Source organism: Ornithodoros turicata, chromosome 2, assembly GCF_037126465.1.
Source record: "Ornithodoros turicata isolate Travis chromosome 2, ASM3712646v1, whole genome shotgun sequence".
In the NCBI taxonomy this organism is placed as follows: domain Eukaryota; kingdom Metazoa; phylum Arthropoda; class Arachnida; order Ixodida; family Argasidae; genus Ornithodoros; species Ornithodoros turicata.
In genome coordinates this window covers 11,258,812-11,276,730 of record NC_088202.1, presented here as the reverse complement: position 1 = coordinate 11,276,730, position 17,919 = coordinate 11,258,812, and the positions used below count along the sequence as shown (strand labels likewise).

Sequence of the window (17,919 nt, the reverse complement as noted above, 5' to 3'; positions counted from 1 at the left end):
TGTTCCACGAAAGCACGATCTCGCTAGCTTCCTCCTGCTACTGTGCACCCACATATGTGGATCGTGTGCGCATTTGGTTGGAAAGCGAACAGGTAGGAGTTCAACTTAGAAAAGGGAGGTAACAGGATCACCAGATGCAGCAAAATTCATGTCGGGCATTGATGATGTGTCAGAGACTGAGAGCGCAGGGGAAGGCTGCAGGCGGTTGGATTTTTGGGTCACCAACTACTGGTAACACGGCCAACGAACAGGTCAGTCCAGTAAATAATGCTTCCCTTCTACCATCTCTATTCGGAATTTCGCACCGGCTTCAATAACATGCTGCACAGCATTCAACCCTGGAAGCATTCAGCTCAACGACGCCTTTCACCCGCGTAATGACTCTACAGTCATCCACTGCGTCAAACGTCGGAGCTCGTCGCTTTCATATCGGCCACGGTACCGTCGCTGTGCCTGTCTCACAGTTCGACTCGCTTGAAAACTGCTCCTCACCACGCCTGGATCTCGATATTTTTCGACGGCTTCCTGCACTGGGAAGTCAAGTACCACATTGCGAAGCACAGTCCACCGACATATAGAGCCGATTTTTTTCTGTATTGCGAGCATCGCATTCATGGATCAGATCTCTCCCGTAAGATTACGCTCTTCTCCAGTGCCGTGTATTAAAATGGAGTCTGGCCATTAATGGGATCTGCATATATCTGAAGCTCCACCCACTTTCTGCAGTGTCTAGCCAATCACAGGTCGGAATACAATTTCCATTTATTAGACGCCCTCCAGTAACATCACCCTCATTTACTGGGTGCTGTCATGTTGAGGAAACTGGGTGGGTTTGTGGGGTTCTCGCAGAAGAATGAGGACAGACTACAACAGCCGTTGTCGGTGGGCGAAAGAAGAATGTTTAATTCCTGCGTGAGGCAAGAGCGCGTGGCGTGGGCGGATTGTAGTGTCGTTGTCGTCGCACTACATATGCCCCCCTTCCAGAGTTCCGGAGGAAAGTTGGAGCGAGAGTAGTCGGAGCCCAAGTGACACGTCTTGGAGGCGTGGGTGGCGTGACGATGTCCGGTGGTTGAGATGAGTCAGGATTGTGGGCCGGGGCTATGTTGTCGAGGAATGCGGGCTTCAGCCGATCAATCGACACACTTTCGGGCCGGCCGCGGACGTCGAGGAGGAAGGTCTTAGAAGCGCGTTGGAGTACCTTGTAAGGGCCGGAGTAAGGAGGTTCGAGGGCGCGACGAAGGCGGTCGGTGCGCAAAAATACGTGGGTCGTGGACTACAGGTCGGTGGGAATGAAAGGTGGCGCCACGGATGAGGCACGAGTTGGAGTAAACTGGAGGGTTGCGAAGGCGTTCCGGAGTTGTGCGACGAAAGTTGAAGGGTGAACAGGCTGGGGAGGCGGGTTAAAAACGTCCGTCGGCAACCGCAGCGGGGCTCCGTAGACGAGTTCCGCGGAAGAGCAACCCAAGTCGGACTTGAGGTCTTCGTACGGCGTTGTTGATAAAGGGGCGCAGAGAATGTCAGCCACGTCGCCGGCCACGTCCGAAGGTAAAGCCGAAGCGATGTGGAAATAGCGGGTGGCTTCAGACGTAATATTAGCAAGACGAAACTGACATTCTACCTGCGAAAACCACACGGCGGGATTCGCGTGCCAGAACGGCGGAATCTTCACGGCGACATGGCCGATGTGGGGCTGGGTTGCAGGCTCGCTGCTAGGACCGGCAGCCGGATTCATCGTCGCGGCTGCTGAATCACGTCCGGGTCACCAGTGTGGGGTTCTCGCAGAAGTATGAGGACAGACTACAACAGCCGTTGTCGGTGGGCGAAAGAAGAATGTTTAATTCCTGCGTGAGGCAAGAGCGCGTGGCGTGGGCGGATTGTAGTGTCGTTGTCGTCGCACTACAGGTTTCAATTGAAACGGATAACAGTGGCGACATACCAAAGCGATGGATTTCGGGACGACTTTTATCAACGTCATATGCTTGAAGAGGACGCGCCGGGAAAGCCCAGAACCACAGAAATGCAGCAGAAATGGTTGCTGGCAGAACCGATTGGCGAGGAGAGCGAGAGGACCGCTCCTGCGAGCACAGACGGCTGTCGGTACAGCTTTTAATCACAACACAAGGAGATGGAATCAAAAATGGGCAACGATGCATGTATAAATAAAATTCAATGAGATACTACAAAATATTACGCATGAGTGGCCTCTTTCCTACTCTTTTGTAGGGATTGCAGTCAAAACAACACTCTCCAAATAACAGAACTTCAGCTTTCTCCAAATAACTGAACTTTCGCACTGTGTGCCAACTATTGATACGAATGATACACTCTTAAAAGTGAACTTCACCGCATAGCACGCTCCCAGCCAACCATTATCTCGAATGATATCGTTATCTGCCCTGATTTGTTGGAAACGGGAGGCGCACGCCTTTTCTGTGACACTTATGCTGTTCATAATTGTCACAGAAAAGGCGTACGCCTCCCGTTTTCAACAAATCAGGACAGGTAACGATATCATTCGAGATGTTGGTTGGCTAGGAGCTTGCTATGCGGTGAAGTTCATTTTTAAGAGTGTAGGGTTATGTTTTTTTAGGAATAGCATTTTTTTTATAGTCGTGACTCGGTTTTTAGAGAGTAGTCCTAACGTTAGCGACGCTCCGTGTCATCCTCGTTTAAATTGTGATGGCTTAGCGAATGAAATTACAGTAGTTTCTGAAACTTTTTTTGTCACGAAGTCAACGCTTCGCCATTCCAACTAACACCTCCATAGTAGGGGAAATTTTGGTGTCATGGCGACTCCCCTAGAGAACAGCAGCCAATAAAGTTTGATTCACAGGTCGAACCCCCTTTAGACTCCTAATTCATAGACTCACTTTTAAAGGTGTACGGAGGGCGATGCAGAATATTTCTCAGTTGAAGACGTCCGATGAAAGTATGTGCAAGTGGTTTTCCTACATCATGAGAAAGTGTGCGCGTCAACTGGCCGAATAGCACAAACGGTTTTTGATGTATGCATATTTTCCTAGAAACATCCAGTAGCGATTTAGCGGTAAGTGCGAGAGAAATGCGTGAGCATTCAGCGCCTTTTCCTCTCTATACTTGAGTCCGGGTATCCACTTCTGGTCTAAGCTGAAATTCCGGTTGTCCACTTTCGCTCTATACCCGACTTTCTGTTGTCCACTTCCCGTCTATAATTGGTTTCCGGTATCCACTTCCTGTACAACTCGACTTCCGATTCTCCACTTCTGGTCTAACCTGACTTCCGGTTGTGCACCTCCGGTCTGTACTTGCCTTCCACTTGGATATTTTGAATTATTGTATCTAAGTCTGTTTAATTGACCTCTAATTACCCTCAATTACTTTCACATACCGCTTATTGCCGAAGGTAACCGCAGGTTGCTTGAGGTGACTGAATTTCATTTAATTTCCTTTAATTATCTGTACTTGTTTTAATTACTCTAAATTTCCTTTTAATAGACGTTAATTACGTTTAATTACATTTCATTACTTCCGGTAGCCTGCGTTACCTTCGGTAATACTTAATTCCGTGTAATCTTTCTCTTAATTACATATATCAAAGTATCATTACCTTTGAACTCAACTTTCTTGGTTTAATTACCTTTAATTACCCCTAATGTACTGTAATTACTCTCATCTCTAGCTGTTAATAACCTCCAACTACTCCAATTTCGCATCATTTACCTCAGTTTACGCGGTATCTGTTCCCTTTACATGCCCATTTCTATCTCTGCCTCGATGAGGCTTCACCATCTCATTACCGGACACGCGCGCGCGCGCACACACACACAGACATACATACGGCTTTTTTCATTTTGACACTCCTAATGCTAACGTATCAAAAAACGTCCACAAACACATCCACGCACGGTGACTGTCGACTCATACAGCGGGGTGAACGAGGAGGAGAAGGACGACCAATGACGACATAATGTGAGCGTTTCCCGTTCACTGGTCACTTGTGCAGTCGAGGTCACCCCCTGCCTTTTTCTTTTTGTCTTTGGGTCTTTCTCTTTTTGCAGTCGGCAAACCTGCTATCTCGTGGGGATTAGGGACTGAAATGGGTGACTGTGCGCAATGATGATTTCATTGTTCCGCTGGAGCTTTCCTTTTGGTAATGCTTCTGCAGAGGCCAGAGCAGCTGACTAGCAGACATTTCTCTGAATCAGTCATCGGGTGCCAACAATATGTCGTCAGCGCAAGGTCCGGGGATGGTACCGCTGCGCACTACCGCTTTTTGCGGCGCACTTTAAATTCGATTTATGCGTAATTCCATAGATTGAAAAGTTACCCGTCAAAAAGAACTCGTTACAAGTTAAGTTACCGTGTGCAAAATGTAACTAAGTTAATAACGAAGTTCTTCAGCCTGAAATGTAACTCGCAGTTACGGAGTTACTTAAAAAAAAGAACGAGTTCCTTCCAAGTTACTTCGGACACAAAATAGCATTACGCAGGTGCAACGCGCGTGAGAAGTTGAGTTAGACCTTAAGTTGCCTGCGGAGGAGTGCAACACGCTTAGATCGTTTTCGTTTATGCCCAACAATAGACCTCTCCCTGTTTGTAAACAAATGACGTCGTAGTGTTTGACAGCGCCACAAATTTGGTAGAATTGACCTACGCTCGAAGCTAGAGGTGAACAAGGTCGCGCCCGAAAGCCGCGGTCTTGAGGGGATTACGATATGGTTCCTTAAAGGGGCGCGACCCTCGGTTTTTCTTTTCTTTCAATGGGAGGCAGCGAAGAAGTGCCCGTTCGTGGAACCCAGCCCTCTCCTTCCGATTTGTTTCGGTTACAGTCTGTCTACCAATGTCTTGATGACGTTTCTCTGGTAGAGGTCTATTCGAACGCTTTGCATCTTACTCCCTGTGGGCGCACAATGGTTCAGCTTCATTTCAATGGCAGCGGTTCTTACTTCCTGAATAAAATACTGTCATTGATTGAATATCACGTTTTATGACAAAAAAATGCCATCAAGGAACCGGAGAGAAAGCAAGAAAATATGTGGGCGTGAGTGAAAAGCGAGTTAAAAGTAACTTGGAACTTAACTTAACTTACTTTGGCAAAGTTACCTGAAAAAGGAACGAGTTCCTCTGAAAGTTACCACGGCGCAAAAGTATCGAGTTAAGTTACAAGTTACCAATAAAAGGAACTTAGTTACAGTAACGAGATACTTGTAACGAGTTACCTCGAACTCTGCGTAATTCTGACACTGTGGGGTGAAATATTTCTCATTGTGCATTTTACTGACCGGTTTAAAAGTTTCACAGAAATAAAGCAGGGTGTTGAGAATGACTTCTGTGCTACTTGAATACACGGCTCTGCCCTTATCTCCTGCCGGCAGTGACATATGACCCTCACATCGGAAGCCCTCACTCGGCATACAACTATATTAGGAGAACGAAATGGTGTAATACGGCGTTCACGTACTCACGGAACGAAAAACAAAAAGCAACTACATGTGTATTTTAGAACAGGTACAGGCAGCAAAAGTCGCATTTCCTGTTCTGGTCTAACCTGTCTTATTTTCTGTCTTTGAGCGGGGGGGGGGGGGATATGTTTATAAAGATAAAGAAAGGTGATTTATTTGGTGGTGGTGGTTGATTTATTTAATTTGCCTGTACCGATCCTCCATGTCCAAGTATAACAATTCGTAAAAAAATGGAACGAGTAAGCAATGCCTAATTACATTCGGAAACCCTACTGACCAGAAGAGCAGCAATAACATGTGCCTTTTGGTCTGCTAGGCATTTCCTTGGACGACACTGTGGCTCAAGTGCTCACTTTGCTGCTCGGCGGGACTGACACAGTAGCTTCGACTCTCGTCTACGTGTTCTACAACCTTGTTCTTCGCCCGGAATGTCAAGAGAAGGTCATCGAAGAGATCGACCGTGTCATCGGAAAAGTACGACCATCGTTGTGTCCTCTGTTTTCAACTTTGGCACGGTGGGTCTGATGAAGACACATTTTGGGGTATGTGGCTGTAAATGGGTTGTGACAGGTCTCCCTGGGTTGATTCCACATAAGATCAAGCTGGCTGGTCTGGACGTGGTCTCCGTGATAATCTCCTTGGCCCATATCTCTGGCGAAGAATCACTGTGTTTTAATTATTTAAAATAATAGGAAAAATAATAAGCGTGAAGTCAGGTGGAATTCGCTTCTATCGCACTCTTAGTTTTTCCGGACTTTGGCCGCTCCTAGTTGAGACGCGACGCCTGGATGAAACTTTTGTGACTCGTTTCTTGTTGTCCACATAGAGAACATTGGGCAGAAGTGCATAAAAATGCTGTAGGAAATCCTAACTTTATGTAAATATATATATATACAGGGTGTTCCAGAAAACGTGTCATTGAATTACAATAAAAAAACTACGTCACCTAGAATCATGCGGTTGTAGCGCAGCTACCTAACGATGACGACTAGCGCTCAGCTAAGGCGAGCGCGAGGGGCGACAATAAACATTCAGTTGTTTCCAAACCTTCGCAGGCTGCGGTAGTCCTTTCTTCTCCCTCCGCGTTGCCTGCCTCACGGTCAACAGCATTTGTTCTTATTGGGTTTTTGCCACCTCCTAATATGAATGTCATGTACTCCAAGTTTAATTATGTAAATATTTGCGAACTGAACTCGGAAATTTGCCAAGTAAAGGTCACTTTTTTACCGCACCAATATAAAGAGCGTGCCGAATTCACTCAAATCCATGATAATTCACAGTGATGTTCACGAGCTATCCCATCGGAAAAAATAGCCGAATATCATGCGTTTCGGGGCACCGGACCATAGCGCGCGATGACTTTTTGAGCGCAATCGCTCTCAGTGCGACGAAAGCAGGTTCCGAAGCCAGCCCACAGAGTGATAGTAGAAAAAGTAACTGTTCCTAAAATTGGAAAAGGGAAAGAATTATCCCAGCGAAAGTCGAACGTGATAATCCGTGCCTGTTTTATCTCCTTCTGCGACGTCGGGGAGGGCTGGGTTTCCAACCTCCTTTCGTCGGACTGACAAAGATTGCGCTGAAAAATTCATCGTGCGCTATTCTGTGCGACCTCCGTAGAGCATGATGTTCGGCTATTTTGTCCGATGGGATAGCTCCTGAATATCCCTGTCAATTACCATTAATTTGACTAAATTAGACACGCTCTTCACATTGGTGGGGTAAAAAAGTGACCTTTACTGGGCAAATTTCCGACTTAAGCTCGCAAAAATTTACAGAATTAAACTTACGTTACAGGACATTCACATGAGGAGGTGGCAAAACCCCAGGAAGAACAAATACCATTGACCGCATGACTCTAGGTGGTGTAGTTTTTTTATTATATTTCAATGACACGTTTTTTCTGGGACACCCTGTAGATACTGTATATATGCTGTTGTAATATACTCAATTAGCCTTGGTAATGAACCATGCTTGAACAGTTTCTGTAGCCAGACTCTTAAAAATAAGCTTCACCGCGTAGGACGCCACTAGCCAACCATCATCTGGAGTGATATGCTTATCTGCCCTGATTTGTTAAAAACAGGAGCGCGTACGCCTTTTTGTGACAATTATGGACAGCATAAGTGTCACAAAAAAGGCGTACACCTCTCGTTTTCAGCAAAATACGACAGAGAACGATATCATTCGAGGTGATGGTTGGCTAGGTGCGTGTTATACGGTGAAATTCATTTTTAAGCGTAATACACAGCACAAAACGCAAACACTCGCCAGCCGTAGAATGCAACAGCAACAGTTAGTCGCATTCTCCCACCACCGTTGCGACCATGTGCAACTAAAAAAAAAAAAAGAAAGAAATAATAGTGACACTACATGCAAGTGCGACGAAGCACGGTGATAAATACAGCAGCTATTTAACATCGTATCGCTTAATAAAAGAGAAAACACACGGAAGGGATAGCGGGTTCCCTACTGGTTACCATTTTGTGGTTGGCACGTGGAAGGGACAGGGGCCTTGGCGAATGGCAGCACGGCACGGTGCCGCGCAGGTCATTTTACACTCTCGCCCTATTCTGCTGTGCAGAAACCTGCTTACGGGGCGTATAACGCAGTGATAGCTTTCACGCTGTGCGCCAAATTTCCGCTAGCTGAGTACTATGAAAGCACGATGCGAGAAACGAATGTTCTGTGTACCTAACATTGCGGGGGGGGGGGGGGGATATACATTTTTTAGAAGGAGAGTTCCTAACATGGGCTAAGCTGTGTATACATTGTTCTGTCCGTAAATTAAAATATTTAGCCTCGGCAAATAGTTTCGAACCGTTACTTTTTGACTCTCTAGACTCGAAGCTGAACTGAACCAATATGCATGAACACGAACCGAACCTGGAACCAGGAACCTGGTAACCGTAGACCATTTATAAGATCCCGAACCTTGCCATGTCGATATCTCAAGAGAGTGGTACTTAGCACCCGGGAAGCTGGAGTTCCCATGCACTCTTAAAAATTAACTGTACCGCATAGCATACTCCTACGCTGTTAAAACAGAACTTCACCACGTAGCATGCTCCTAGCCAACCATCATTCCGAATGACATCATTCTGTGCATTGATTTGTTGAAAATGAGAGGAGGCGCCTAACTGGGACAGGTTATCTTGTCCCAGATAGGCGCCTCCCCCCCCCCCCCCCCTGTTTTGAATAAATCATGACACAGAATGATATCATTCGGTATGACGGTTGGTTAGGAGCGTGCTATGTAGTGAAGTTCTGTTTTAACACTGTAGCCAACTATAATCTCAAATGATATGGTTATCTGCCCTGATTTGGTGAAAACGGGAGGCGTATGCCTTTTTTGTGACAATTATGAATGTCACAAAAAAGGCGTACGCCTCCCGTTTTCAACAAATCAGGGCAGATAACGATATCATTTGAGATTATGGTTGGCTAGGAGCATGCTATGCGGAGAAGTTCATTTCTAAGAGTGTGGCCACTGTGATTATGATAGTTGCAGTCAGCAGTAACACCCTCGTCTACTTGTCTCTGCTGTGTAGTGAAACGTATATAAAGGGTGTTATAACCACCACAAGCCCAATGTGGCTTTAGAACCCAGTAATTGCGATGCGACGCGAATGATGCAACATGTTTTTGCATATTCTGCAACCACAAGCCTTTAGACAGTAGCGACAAAAATATCAAGGCAATAAATGATGTGGGTTTTTAGAAACTGGCTCGAGTGTATGACCTGCTTTCCGATTTCTTTCCCATTTTTGCCTAGCTACAGTGTGCGACAGGCTACACGTACAAACATCAAGCTTATATAACCGGAAAACGCATTTCACGACGAACGAAATTGTATATTGCTTACCAGAAACTTTCAACAGACGCTACGCAGAACGGATCGGAATACAACATTCAAATGAATGACCCGTCAACTTTGCCTGTTCTTTATTTATTTTTTTTTACACAAAGAAGGATTTGCTATAGCTCTTTTGTACACTTCTGTCCACTGTCATCTATATGGAAATCAAGAAAAAAATATCACAAAGAAAACGAAAGGAATGTTAAGTAGCAAGAGAGCTGGTGGTGACGATCTATGCCACTCTCCCACCTAGTGTGTATTTCAATGTTGTTGTGCAATAAACCTGACAGCTGAGTTTGAGACGGTATTTGTGTTTGTCTGTTATCGTACTCTACCTTGTCTCGGGTTTTCAAGTCATGGATGTCACAGAGGTTTCTTCCGGGCGTAGCGTCGCCTGCCAGGAGAAGCCATAGTTCGGAAAAACGAAAAGCGCGATCAGTGCGAATTCCACATGACTTCGCGCACAATATTTTTCTCGGCAACGAATGGACACAGAGGTTTAAAACAAACGGCTCTCTCACCTAGAGATATCGGCCAACAACATGTAATTCCTCAATCAAAATCTGAGACCACGTCCGGACCAGCCTGCCTGATCTTACCTGGAATCCCCCCCCCCCCCCCTAAGTTGTATTGGATTAACGTACAAAACGACTGAAGCTGCGAGGTGTACCTAGACTCCCAGCTCTATACAGTAAAGCACATACACCGAGTACAACATCGCTTCTGCAGAGACCGACAGTAGCACCACTGTGGCAACAAAGCGTTCCTCTACCGTGAGTGAGGCTACGCTGAGAGCGGCATTGGGAGTGTTCTCGTACTTACGAGAACCAGGGACGACCGATTCTCCTCTGACGTCAACGTCCGCAGCAGGAGTGCTCTCAAGAATGTGCATATCATTGACCGTTGACTGCGTAATTAAAAGAACAACCCTGCTATGGCATGCCCATTGCTCTGGGGCAGTGCAATTTCTAGATAAGGTAATTAACAAACCGAAACAAAGCATCGCATGTTGGCTGTTGCCAGCACAGCTGGCACGTACTATTCCTACTATTTATGTTATTCAACGCATCGATTAGCACTATGGGAGCGTTGTGTAACGGACATCCAGTGTGTGGAAGTGCTCCGATTTCCGTCTCGTGTATTTTGTGCAGGAGGAGGTGACCTACGAAAAGTTGCAGTCCTTGGAGTACCTGGAGGCTGTGATCAACGAAACGCTCCGGATCTACACACCGGACTCATTGTAAGGAACACTTGCACGCAGAGATTGCTCATCCTAAAAATAAGATGGACACACAAAACATATCGGTAAAAATCGGTGAGTGGTATACCTAAGGGGAAAGTGAAAGGGAAGACGACAATAGACATTTCGAGTGGAAGCTCTTCATCAGAAAAAAAGGGGGAACAGAACGCTAGTGTCGCAGGATGTTCAACATGCCGCCCAACCCACTAGGGGCTGCTCAGCACGTGCTAACAGGAGCAGTAGACTGAGAGAGACTGGTTTTCGGCTTCTATAATCGCTTGTCGACCGGTGGGCGATTCCACGCGAAATGATCCAGCGGACCTGCTCGGCCCTCACAAAACTATCGCGAATTTTTACGAAATTTTGTTTAGCAGTCCCTAGTAGTGCAAAACGACACACCACGAAACATTTCTTCCCAAATCTCAATGTGGCGGTTGCTAGACACGAGCAAAGTTCGCAGCGCTGGTGAAAACCGTGCCTGGTGTGAACGGCAGCTGCGGCTCATAGAGAGCACCTAGAACTGTGCGGTTTTCATTTGCGTGTAGAGGAATCCATGCTTTACGCAGCGTTCAAATCCCGGTTGTCGTCCTGTAATCGGTGCTGGTATACAAAGGTCGGAAGTTTCACAATTTTCCTCCTACTTCGTGATTTTTTTGTGGAAAATCAAGCCATTAAATTTTAATGAATATTTTTCCCTGACAAGGCCTCGTGGAATGCTTCAACAGGAAAAAGCGCAAGACACGTAACTCTTGTAGTAATTGCAGGAAAAAAAGAGGAAGTATGCGATTGTTCCAAAATTCGCTACAATCGAGCGTAAAACACGCAATGAAGAGGTCGGAAGAGACGCCTGAAACCAACGCAGTTTTATAGAACGAGCCTTCCTCTACAACATATTAAAAAATCTCGAGGGTGTTTTTTTCGTACACAGGAGAAAATATTTTTTTTGTAGTACGGCCACACTGACCCACGTTGCATGTACCCGGTGGGGTGGTATATTTGTTACTTGGGCTCCCGTTTTAATTCTTCGTATTTCCGTTTTTTTTTTTTTTTCTGGTTGGTTTTCAATATGACAACCACTCGGACCAAAGGAACATGGCTCCAGTTGAGCGCTGTGGAGTTCCAATTCACCAGTATGAATATTACAGGCGCGCAGAAGCATGTTCAGTTGATGAAAGTTCCCTTTAGCTGTCACATTTAAATGCTGAACAATTCAGCAAAAATATTAACCGCGAAAAGTCTAACAAATTATAACGCTAGAGGAAAAGACGAACGTGCAAAAAAGTCATTTACATCGCAGTACTGGAAACGACGGAATCTCGTGGTGATGGTTCATCGTCCATGCTGTCCTAGGCTCCAGTGAGGCTCAGAGCTATATAAAGCCTCGTACCATTGGCGTATGGAAGCGTATACCTGCGGATATCCGCAAGAAACTTTTGGGTTCGGATGAAATATGGACGCTTGTTGTGATCTGCGGATCGGGCGCGGATGGCACCGGATCAGGAGCGGGTCAGACTCGGATAAACCGCGAGATTGCGCCATCAGTTTGCTTCACACTAGGTACAGAACATAGAGTGGAAGGTGTATGAAAGCCGCTCGCGCATTTAAGAGAGATCTCTGGCGTCTCGAGTCGAGGTGCGCGTTCGGCGCCGATCTTGCGTTTCACTTGCAATAAACTCTACTTATCCCGTTTGGTGCAAAATGTGTTGCTGTGCTTGGTGCCGTATAATCTTTCGTGGAAGCTAAATCTGCACTTGCTGTCGTGTATCCTTTGGTAGCATCATGGACGCTCAGGACCTGTCCTTGCAGCAAAAGCTATGCCGCTCCGGGGTTTTCACTGTCAGAACGCAACAGAGGAAGTCGCCCGTGTGGATGAAGTTTGGTGACAGCTTTTTTCGTTGGCCTTTTTGTTTTATTTCTCTCTCTCTTTTTTTTTTTTTTGCTGTTTTGTGCTGACGGGAAATAACGTTTATTTCCTGGAAAATTTGCCTGATATATCGAGCATAGAAACTGAACTATTGCTGCGTGCCGTGGGAGACGCGGATTTTTCGGATAGGATGCGGATGTCAAAAAGCTCATCCGCGCAGGGCTTTAGCTCACACGACAAAAAGTATTACTTAGACCTGCCCATCACCGCTAATCCCCAATCTCCGTTGCGGGCACCGTGCACCGGAAACAATGCCATAAACTTAACCACCCAGGATTGCAATACGCGTGTTATGCTACAGAAGCAAAGACTATGGTAACCTTGCAGAAGTCTGTGCCACAGTATATTGCTTGCTCATTAAAACCCAACCAGACCAGAGAAAAATTGAAAATGCAGAATTAAAGCAGGAGCCCAAGAAACAAATATAGCACCCCACTGGACACATGCAACGTGGGTCACTGTGGTCGTAATACCCTAGCTCTACTACACAAAAAAAAAAAAAAAAATTACACTGTATACGAAAAAACACCCTCGAGATTTTTTTAATATGTTGTAGAGGAAGGCTCGTTCTATAAAACTATGTTGGTTTCAAGCGTTTCTTCCGAACTCTTCATTGCGTGTTTTACGCTCGATTGTAGCGAATTTTGGAAAAATCGCATACTTCCTCTTTTTTTCCTGCAATGACTATTGTTACGTGACGTTGTTACGTATTGTTACGTGTGACAATGACAAAAGTTACGTGCCTGACGATTTTTCCTGTTGAAGTATTCCTTGGGGCCTTGTCAGGAAAAAATATTCATTAAAATTTAATTGTTTGATTTTCCACAAAAATATCGCGAAGTAGGAGGAAAATTGCGAAACTTCCGGCCTTTGTATACCAGCACCGATTACAGCACGAGAACCGGGACTTGGACGCTGTGTAGAGCATAGTTTCCTCTATCCGCAAAAGAAAACCGCACAGTTCTAGGTGTTTTCTATGAGCCGCACCTGCCGTTCACCCCAGGCACGATTTTCGCCAGCGCTGCAAACTTTGCTCGTGTCTAGCACCGCCACATTGAGATTTGGGAAGAAATTTGTCGTTTTGCACTATTAGGGACTGCAAAAAAAAGTTTTCGTAAAAATTCGGGATCGTTTCGTGGGGGCCGAGCAGGTCAGCTGGATCATTTCGCGTTTAAGGTAAGATAATAAATACTAACGTTAGAATGTAATCAAGATAGAGTATAAAATACTTCAAAAAGTATTTGAAATGCAATTAAGATACTAGTTATCCATGAACGCAAAAGGTCAGCGGTCACTGGTCAATGCGGCAAGTCGCCGCTATGTGGCATCACCCTCTGCATCACCTTGAAGTAGTCCTCAACTCCCCTCTCCCACTTTCCTTTTTTCTGGCTATAGTCGTGACGATGCCCACTTGAGTGCGGCCAACAACGGCAAGCTACCTCGACCTCCCCCCCCCCCCCCGCATGAATCACCTAAACCCTACGCACTACGCTACCGCCGCTGTGTGATACGAGTCATCTAAACACAAGTAAAAATGACAAAGAGATACCACATAACACCACTAAATATATGTGACCCAGAACAAAGCAAACTTGCAAGTCCCTGCTCGGTGAGGTCAGAATTAGGCGTCACCGCGTCAGGGCACGCACAATAGAACACCCACTGGCCAAAGATTAGTACACACGGGGCAAGATCACTAAATGGGGGCTTCCAAGAAGGGCCAAGGCCGGGTCAAGCCCGAGGGACTCAGGAAATTTCCACCGAACAAGCAAGATAATGGAAAGACGAGACACAGAAGGTTGGAGAAGGAGATCCAAAATATTTAATTAGAGTATTGAGTAGAAAATGCCGTAAAATGTATTTTAAATAAAGTACAAATACACAAAACAAAAACTATTGAGTAGAGTACCGAAATACCGCAAATTGTAATTAAAATACAGTATTTTAAATACAATACTCCAAATACATACAAGCCTGCGTCTTCCTACTCTCTTCCCCCTTATAACTACTTCGCTTTTTTGTATTTTTTTTCTCTTTTGTTGCTCATCGTTCATGATGGCGTTCAAGATAGAACTATCGTATCTGTGAAACGCGCTTTCGTACTCCTTCTGATGATGATGGTGGTGGTGGTGACCTAAATCCAATTCAATCTCAAACTTTATTTTATGTGCCTGTGACAGCAGTGCACCTTAATAATGGTGCACAAGGAGCAGACACAAGTGTCAATTAAAAGTGATTCGCAGAAAAGACGGACGTTAGCATTAAAAGTGTTCACCTGCGGAAAAGTTTCATATAAGAAATCGCATTACGTGACAAAGGAGCTAGAGAAGCAAAGTCTGGAATCAAAAAGAGCGCAACTACAGAGAGAAAGTGCGGGAAAAAGCATTGGGACAGAAGAGGTAAAAGGGGCGCCAAAAGGGTTGGTATTTGTGGGTCTCATAGGCTACTGGAAGCAGGTATATTCTCTACCCAACGTACATTATTTCGCTAACTCGGCACAATTAGGAATTAACTGCCCGTAGAAACCAACAATACCCCAGAAACGCTGCAAGGCTTTTGCGTTACACGCAACGGGATACTTCACGATCGCGTTTAGCTTGTCATCGCTAGGAGTGATGGTTCCTCCGTCCACCACGAAGCCGAGAAGGCTGATACTAGGCGATGCCAGCTGCACCTTGCAGGGGTTAATGGTTAGCCCTGCCTGCTTCATCCTTGCAAGAACGATTGACATGTGTTTCAAGTGTTCCTGAAAATTTATGGAAAACACTACGACATCATTCATGTACGCCATTGCGAAATTATACTTCGCATCTCACAATACGGTCACCATTAGGCTTTGGAAACTGGCGTGAGAGACAGACCGAAAGGCATCCGTACGAACTCAAACCCCTATGACAACTAAAGGCTGTTTTCGGGGCATCCTCTCGGACAACTTGGATTTGCAAAAACCCTCTCAAGCATTGGAAACACTGTAGCGTTGCCCAGGGAATACATAAGGTACTCGATGCATGGGAAGGAGTAAGTAACCCCTTACAGTAATTGCATTAGGTCGACGATAGTCGACGCATAACATCGCCTACCATCACGTTTCGGTTCCAGGACGACAGGAAATGCCCAAGGGCTCTGGGACCTTTGAACTGCACCGGTTTGGAGCATTTCATCAAGAGCAGCGTCTAACAAAGTATGCTTATACACCTTCAATTGCCTCGGACTACAACGTCGGGGCCTAGCGCTACCCGTGCCTATGCTATGCCGTAACACGAAGACTTAACGTGTTTCTCCGTGGAGATACCGTCGAACTGCCGCAGTACTTGTTCGAGCTGACGGCGCTCCTCATCAGAGCCATGGAATGACCCCAAGGCAATCGGGAGTCCAGACAGCTTGCTGAGCTGAACTGTTGTACTGTGCAGCGGCGAAGGGGAAAAATCCTGACGATCCGTAGTAAACGTGTCCTCCATTGGGCAGGTACAGCGCCAACTTCTGCCGGATGATGAAGTCACTGCCCAGGATAACGGGCACTGCCAGGCCAGGAAGGTGAACGAAGCGCTGCTTTCGTCGTCTCCCATCAAAACACAGCCGGAGCACGACTGCAGTCTGTGCTGAAATGAAGTCATTGGAAGCAAGACGTAGTGTGACATCGGGGGTTCCAATAGGTAACCGGTGCCTTCTAAGAATCATGGGAAAAGGGTCGTCTTCCGTGTCGACGCTAACAGACGACGCACGCTATGGGCGCTGGTGGTGGATGTGCCTGGCTCTAGAAACGTCTTTAGAAATCGGTAAAGCGCGACTGTACGAACCTCACTAATCAACGGTGTTACTGTGTGTGTACTAATTTACAGCCCGTAAGCATGCACGCAATGTAACGTTTAGTGTAACGGCTGCAACAAGCAAACTTCAAGCGTGCCTCACGTGTGTAAGCGCGTAAAAAAGTGTGATGAAATCAAAATGTCAAAAATTCGTTTTTGATGTTTTGTTGTTTCATCTTCTTCCATACACCCATATTTAAGCGAAGTACGCAGCATCAACCTCGCTGTGCCAATACCTGGCATTTTAGTCCTGAAGGAATAGTGAGCCCTTCACAACAGCGCAACAGCCACCCATACTGCTTCAGAAGCGAGTGGGAAACCAATCTTAAACACGCAGCGATCTCAAAGCACCTTGCCTATAGGAACCTGTGGGGTGCTTGACACGGAAGCCAGGACACTGACGTCATTGCCGCACGAAATTACCGGTAACCTGTTCAGGGCAGTTCTGTCTCGGCCTCTCGCAGCAAGACTGCTTTTGGGACGAACGAACTGCTCCGTAATTCACCACCCAAACACGCGGTTCGTGCTCTGACCGCATCACCCGAATTTAGCGCTCGGGTTCAGGGCAGAAAAAAGTGCCCCAAATTATTCACCCCAGATCGCATAAAACTTGTTATTTAATTTGTCTGTTTTCGGAAGAGAAACCTGGCTAAGTTGACTGCGACAAACATTACCGTATCGATGAAAGAAGAAACGCTGACCGTATCGGTTTTATACCCACGTTCTCGGATGCGAGAGTTCCTTTAAAGGAGCATGGAAAGGGTATTCAAGCTGGAGAAAAACCGCTTGTATTTCGTGAAATGGTCCATGAAAAGCATTCAGGGAAAATATTACGGCTCAAAGAGGTCCCACTACTCCGCGATCCCTCCTCTTAGTGGATTCGGGTGCATCGTCACAGCGTAACGCGCGTTCTGTGGCTTGTCACGTAGCCTCCAGAGAAACGCGGAGAGTTTCGCGAGCGGGGAATCAAACCTCTGCCGTCTGCGCAATATCTTCGGTAGGACAGTATTTGTGGTGTAAAAACATCATACAGTGGTGACACAATTTGAACGGTGTTAAAGAGAACTTTTTTTCTCCCCATATGTTAGAGAGAACATATGTTTTATGTTTTTCTGCGGCGTCTCCTGCAACGAATAAAGTGAGCTCCTGCGAAAGAACGATGAGCGCAGGTGACCTAGAGAATACGCTCAAGGCTCTGTTCCGCACACCTTTAAAAAACCTTGTCCACGTGCAAAGAGTGCATCCGCGAGCGAGAGCACGTCGTGACGTATCACAGGCTCCCTCACGTGACTAGTGACGTCCAACGCCAGAGCTCAAGAATGCATAAGCGGCGCATGAGCCGAGAAGAAAAAACAAAGGAAAAAGGCACTCAGCAGTTTCTACGTCACGCGAGGCTCGTGTCTCTCGTCCGCGACTGCTGTCTCCGACTGTCGTTTTGTAACTTTTATTGCGCAGTGACAATACACCACAGAGCGAAAATATTTTTCATGGTGACTCTTGGTGGACAGCTTCACAGACGAAGCCGGGTTTCGAGCCATGTTAAGTGTCACTTCCATGCTCCTTTAAGGGAGGCATCAGTCACGAAATCCAGTTTTGCTCCTGACTTCGTACGGATGACTCCATATCCAAGACGAGCATTCCTGTGATCTCCA

General features: G+C 46.2%; 1 protein-coding gene across 2 annotated transcripts in view; it reads left to right on the top strand.

Moving 5' to 3' along the window:
* Positions 1 to 17,919, top strand: part of LOC135385197 (cytochrome P450 3A6-like) — a 104,971-nt gene that overhangs the window by 63,907 nt on the left and 23,145 nt on the right. For both annotated transcript variants that reach the window (XM_064614390.1, XM_064614389.1), the window contains exons 11-12: positions 5,758 to 5,915; positions 10,449 to 10,537. In XM_064614390.1, the coding sequence (XP_064470460.1) occupies positions 5,758 to 5,915; positions 10,449 to 10,537 (247 nt within the window). The remainder of the gene's footprint in view (positions 1 to 5,757; positions 5,916 to 10,448; positions 10,538 to 17,919) is intronic.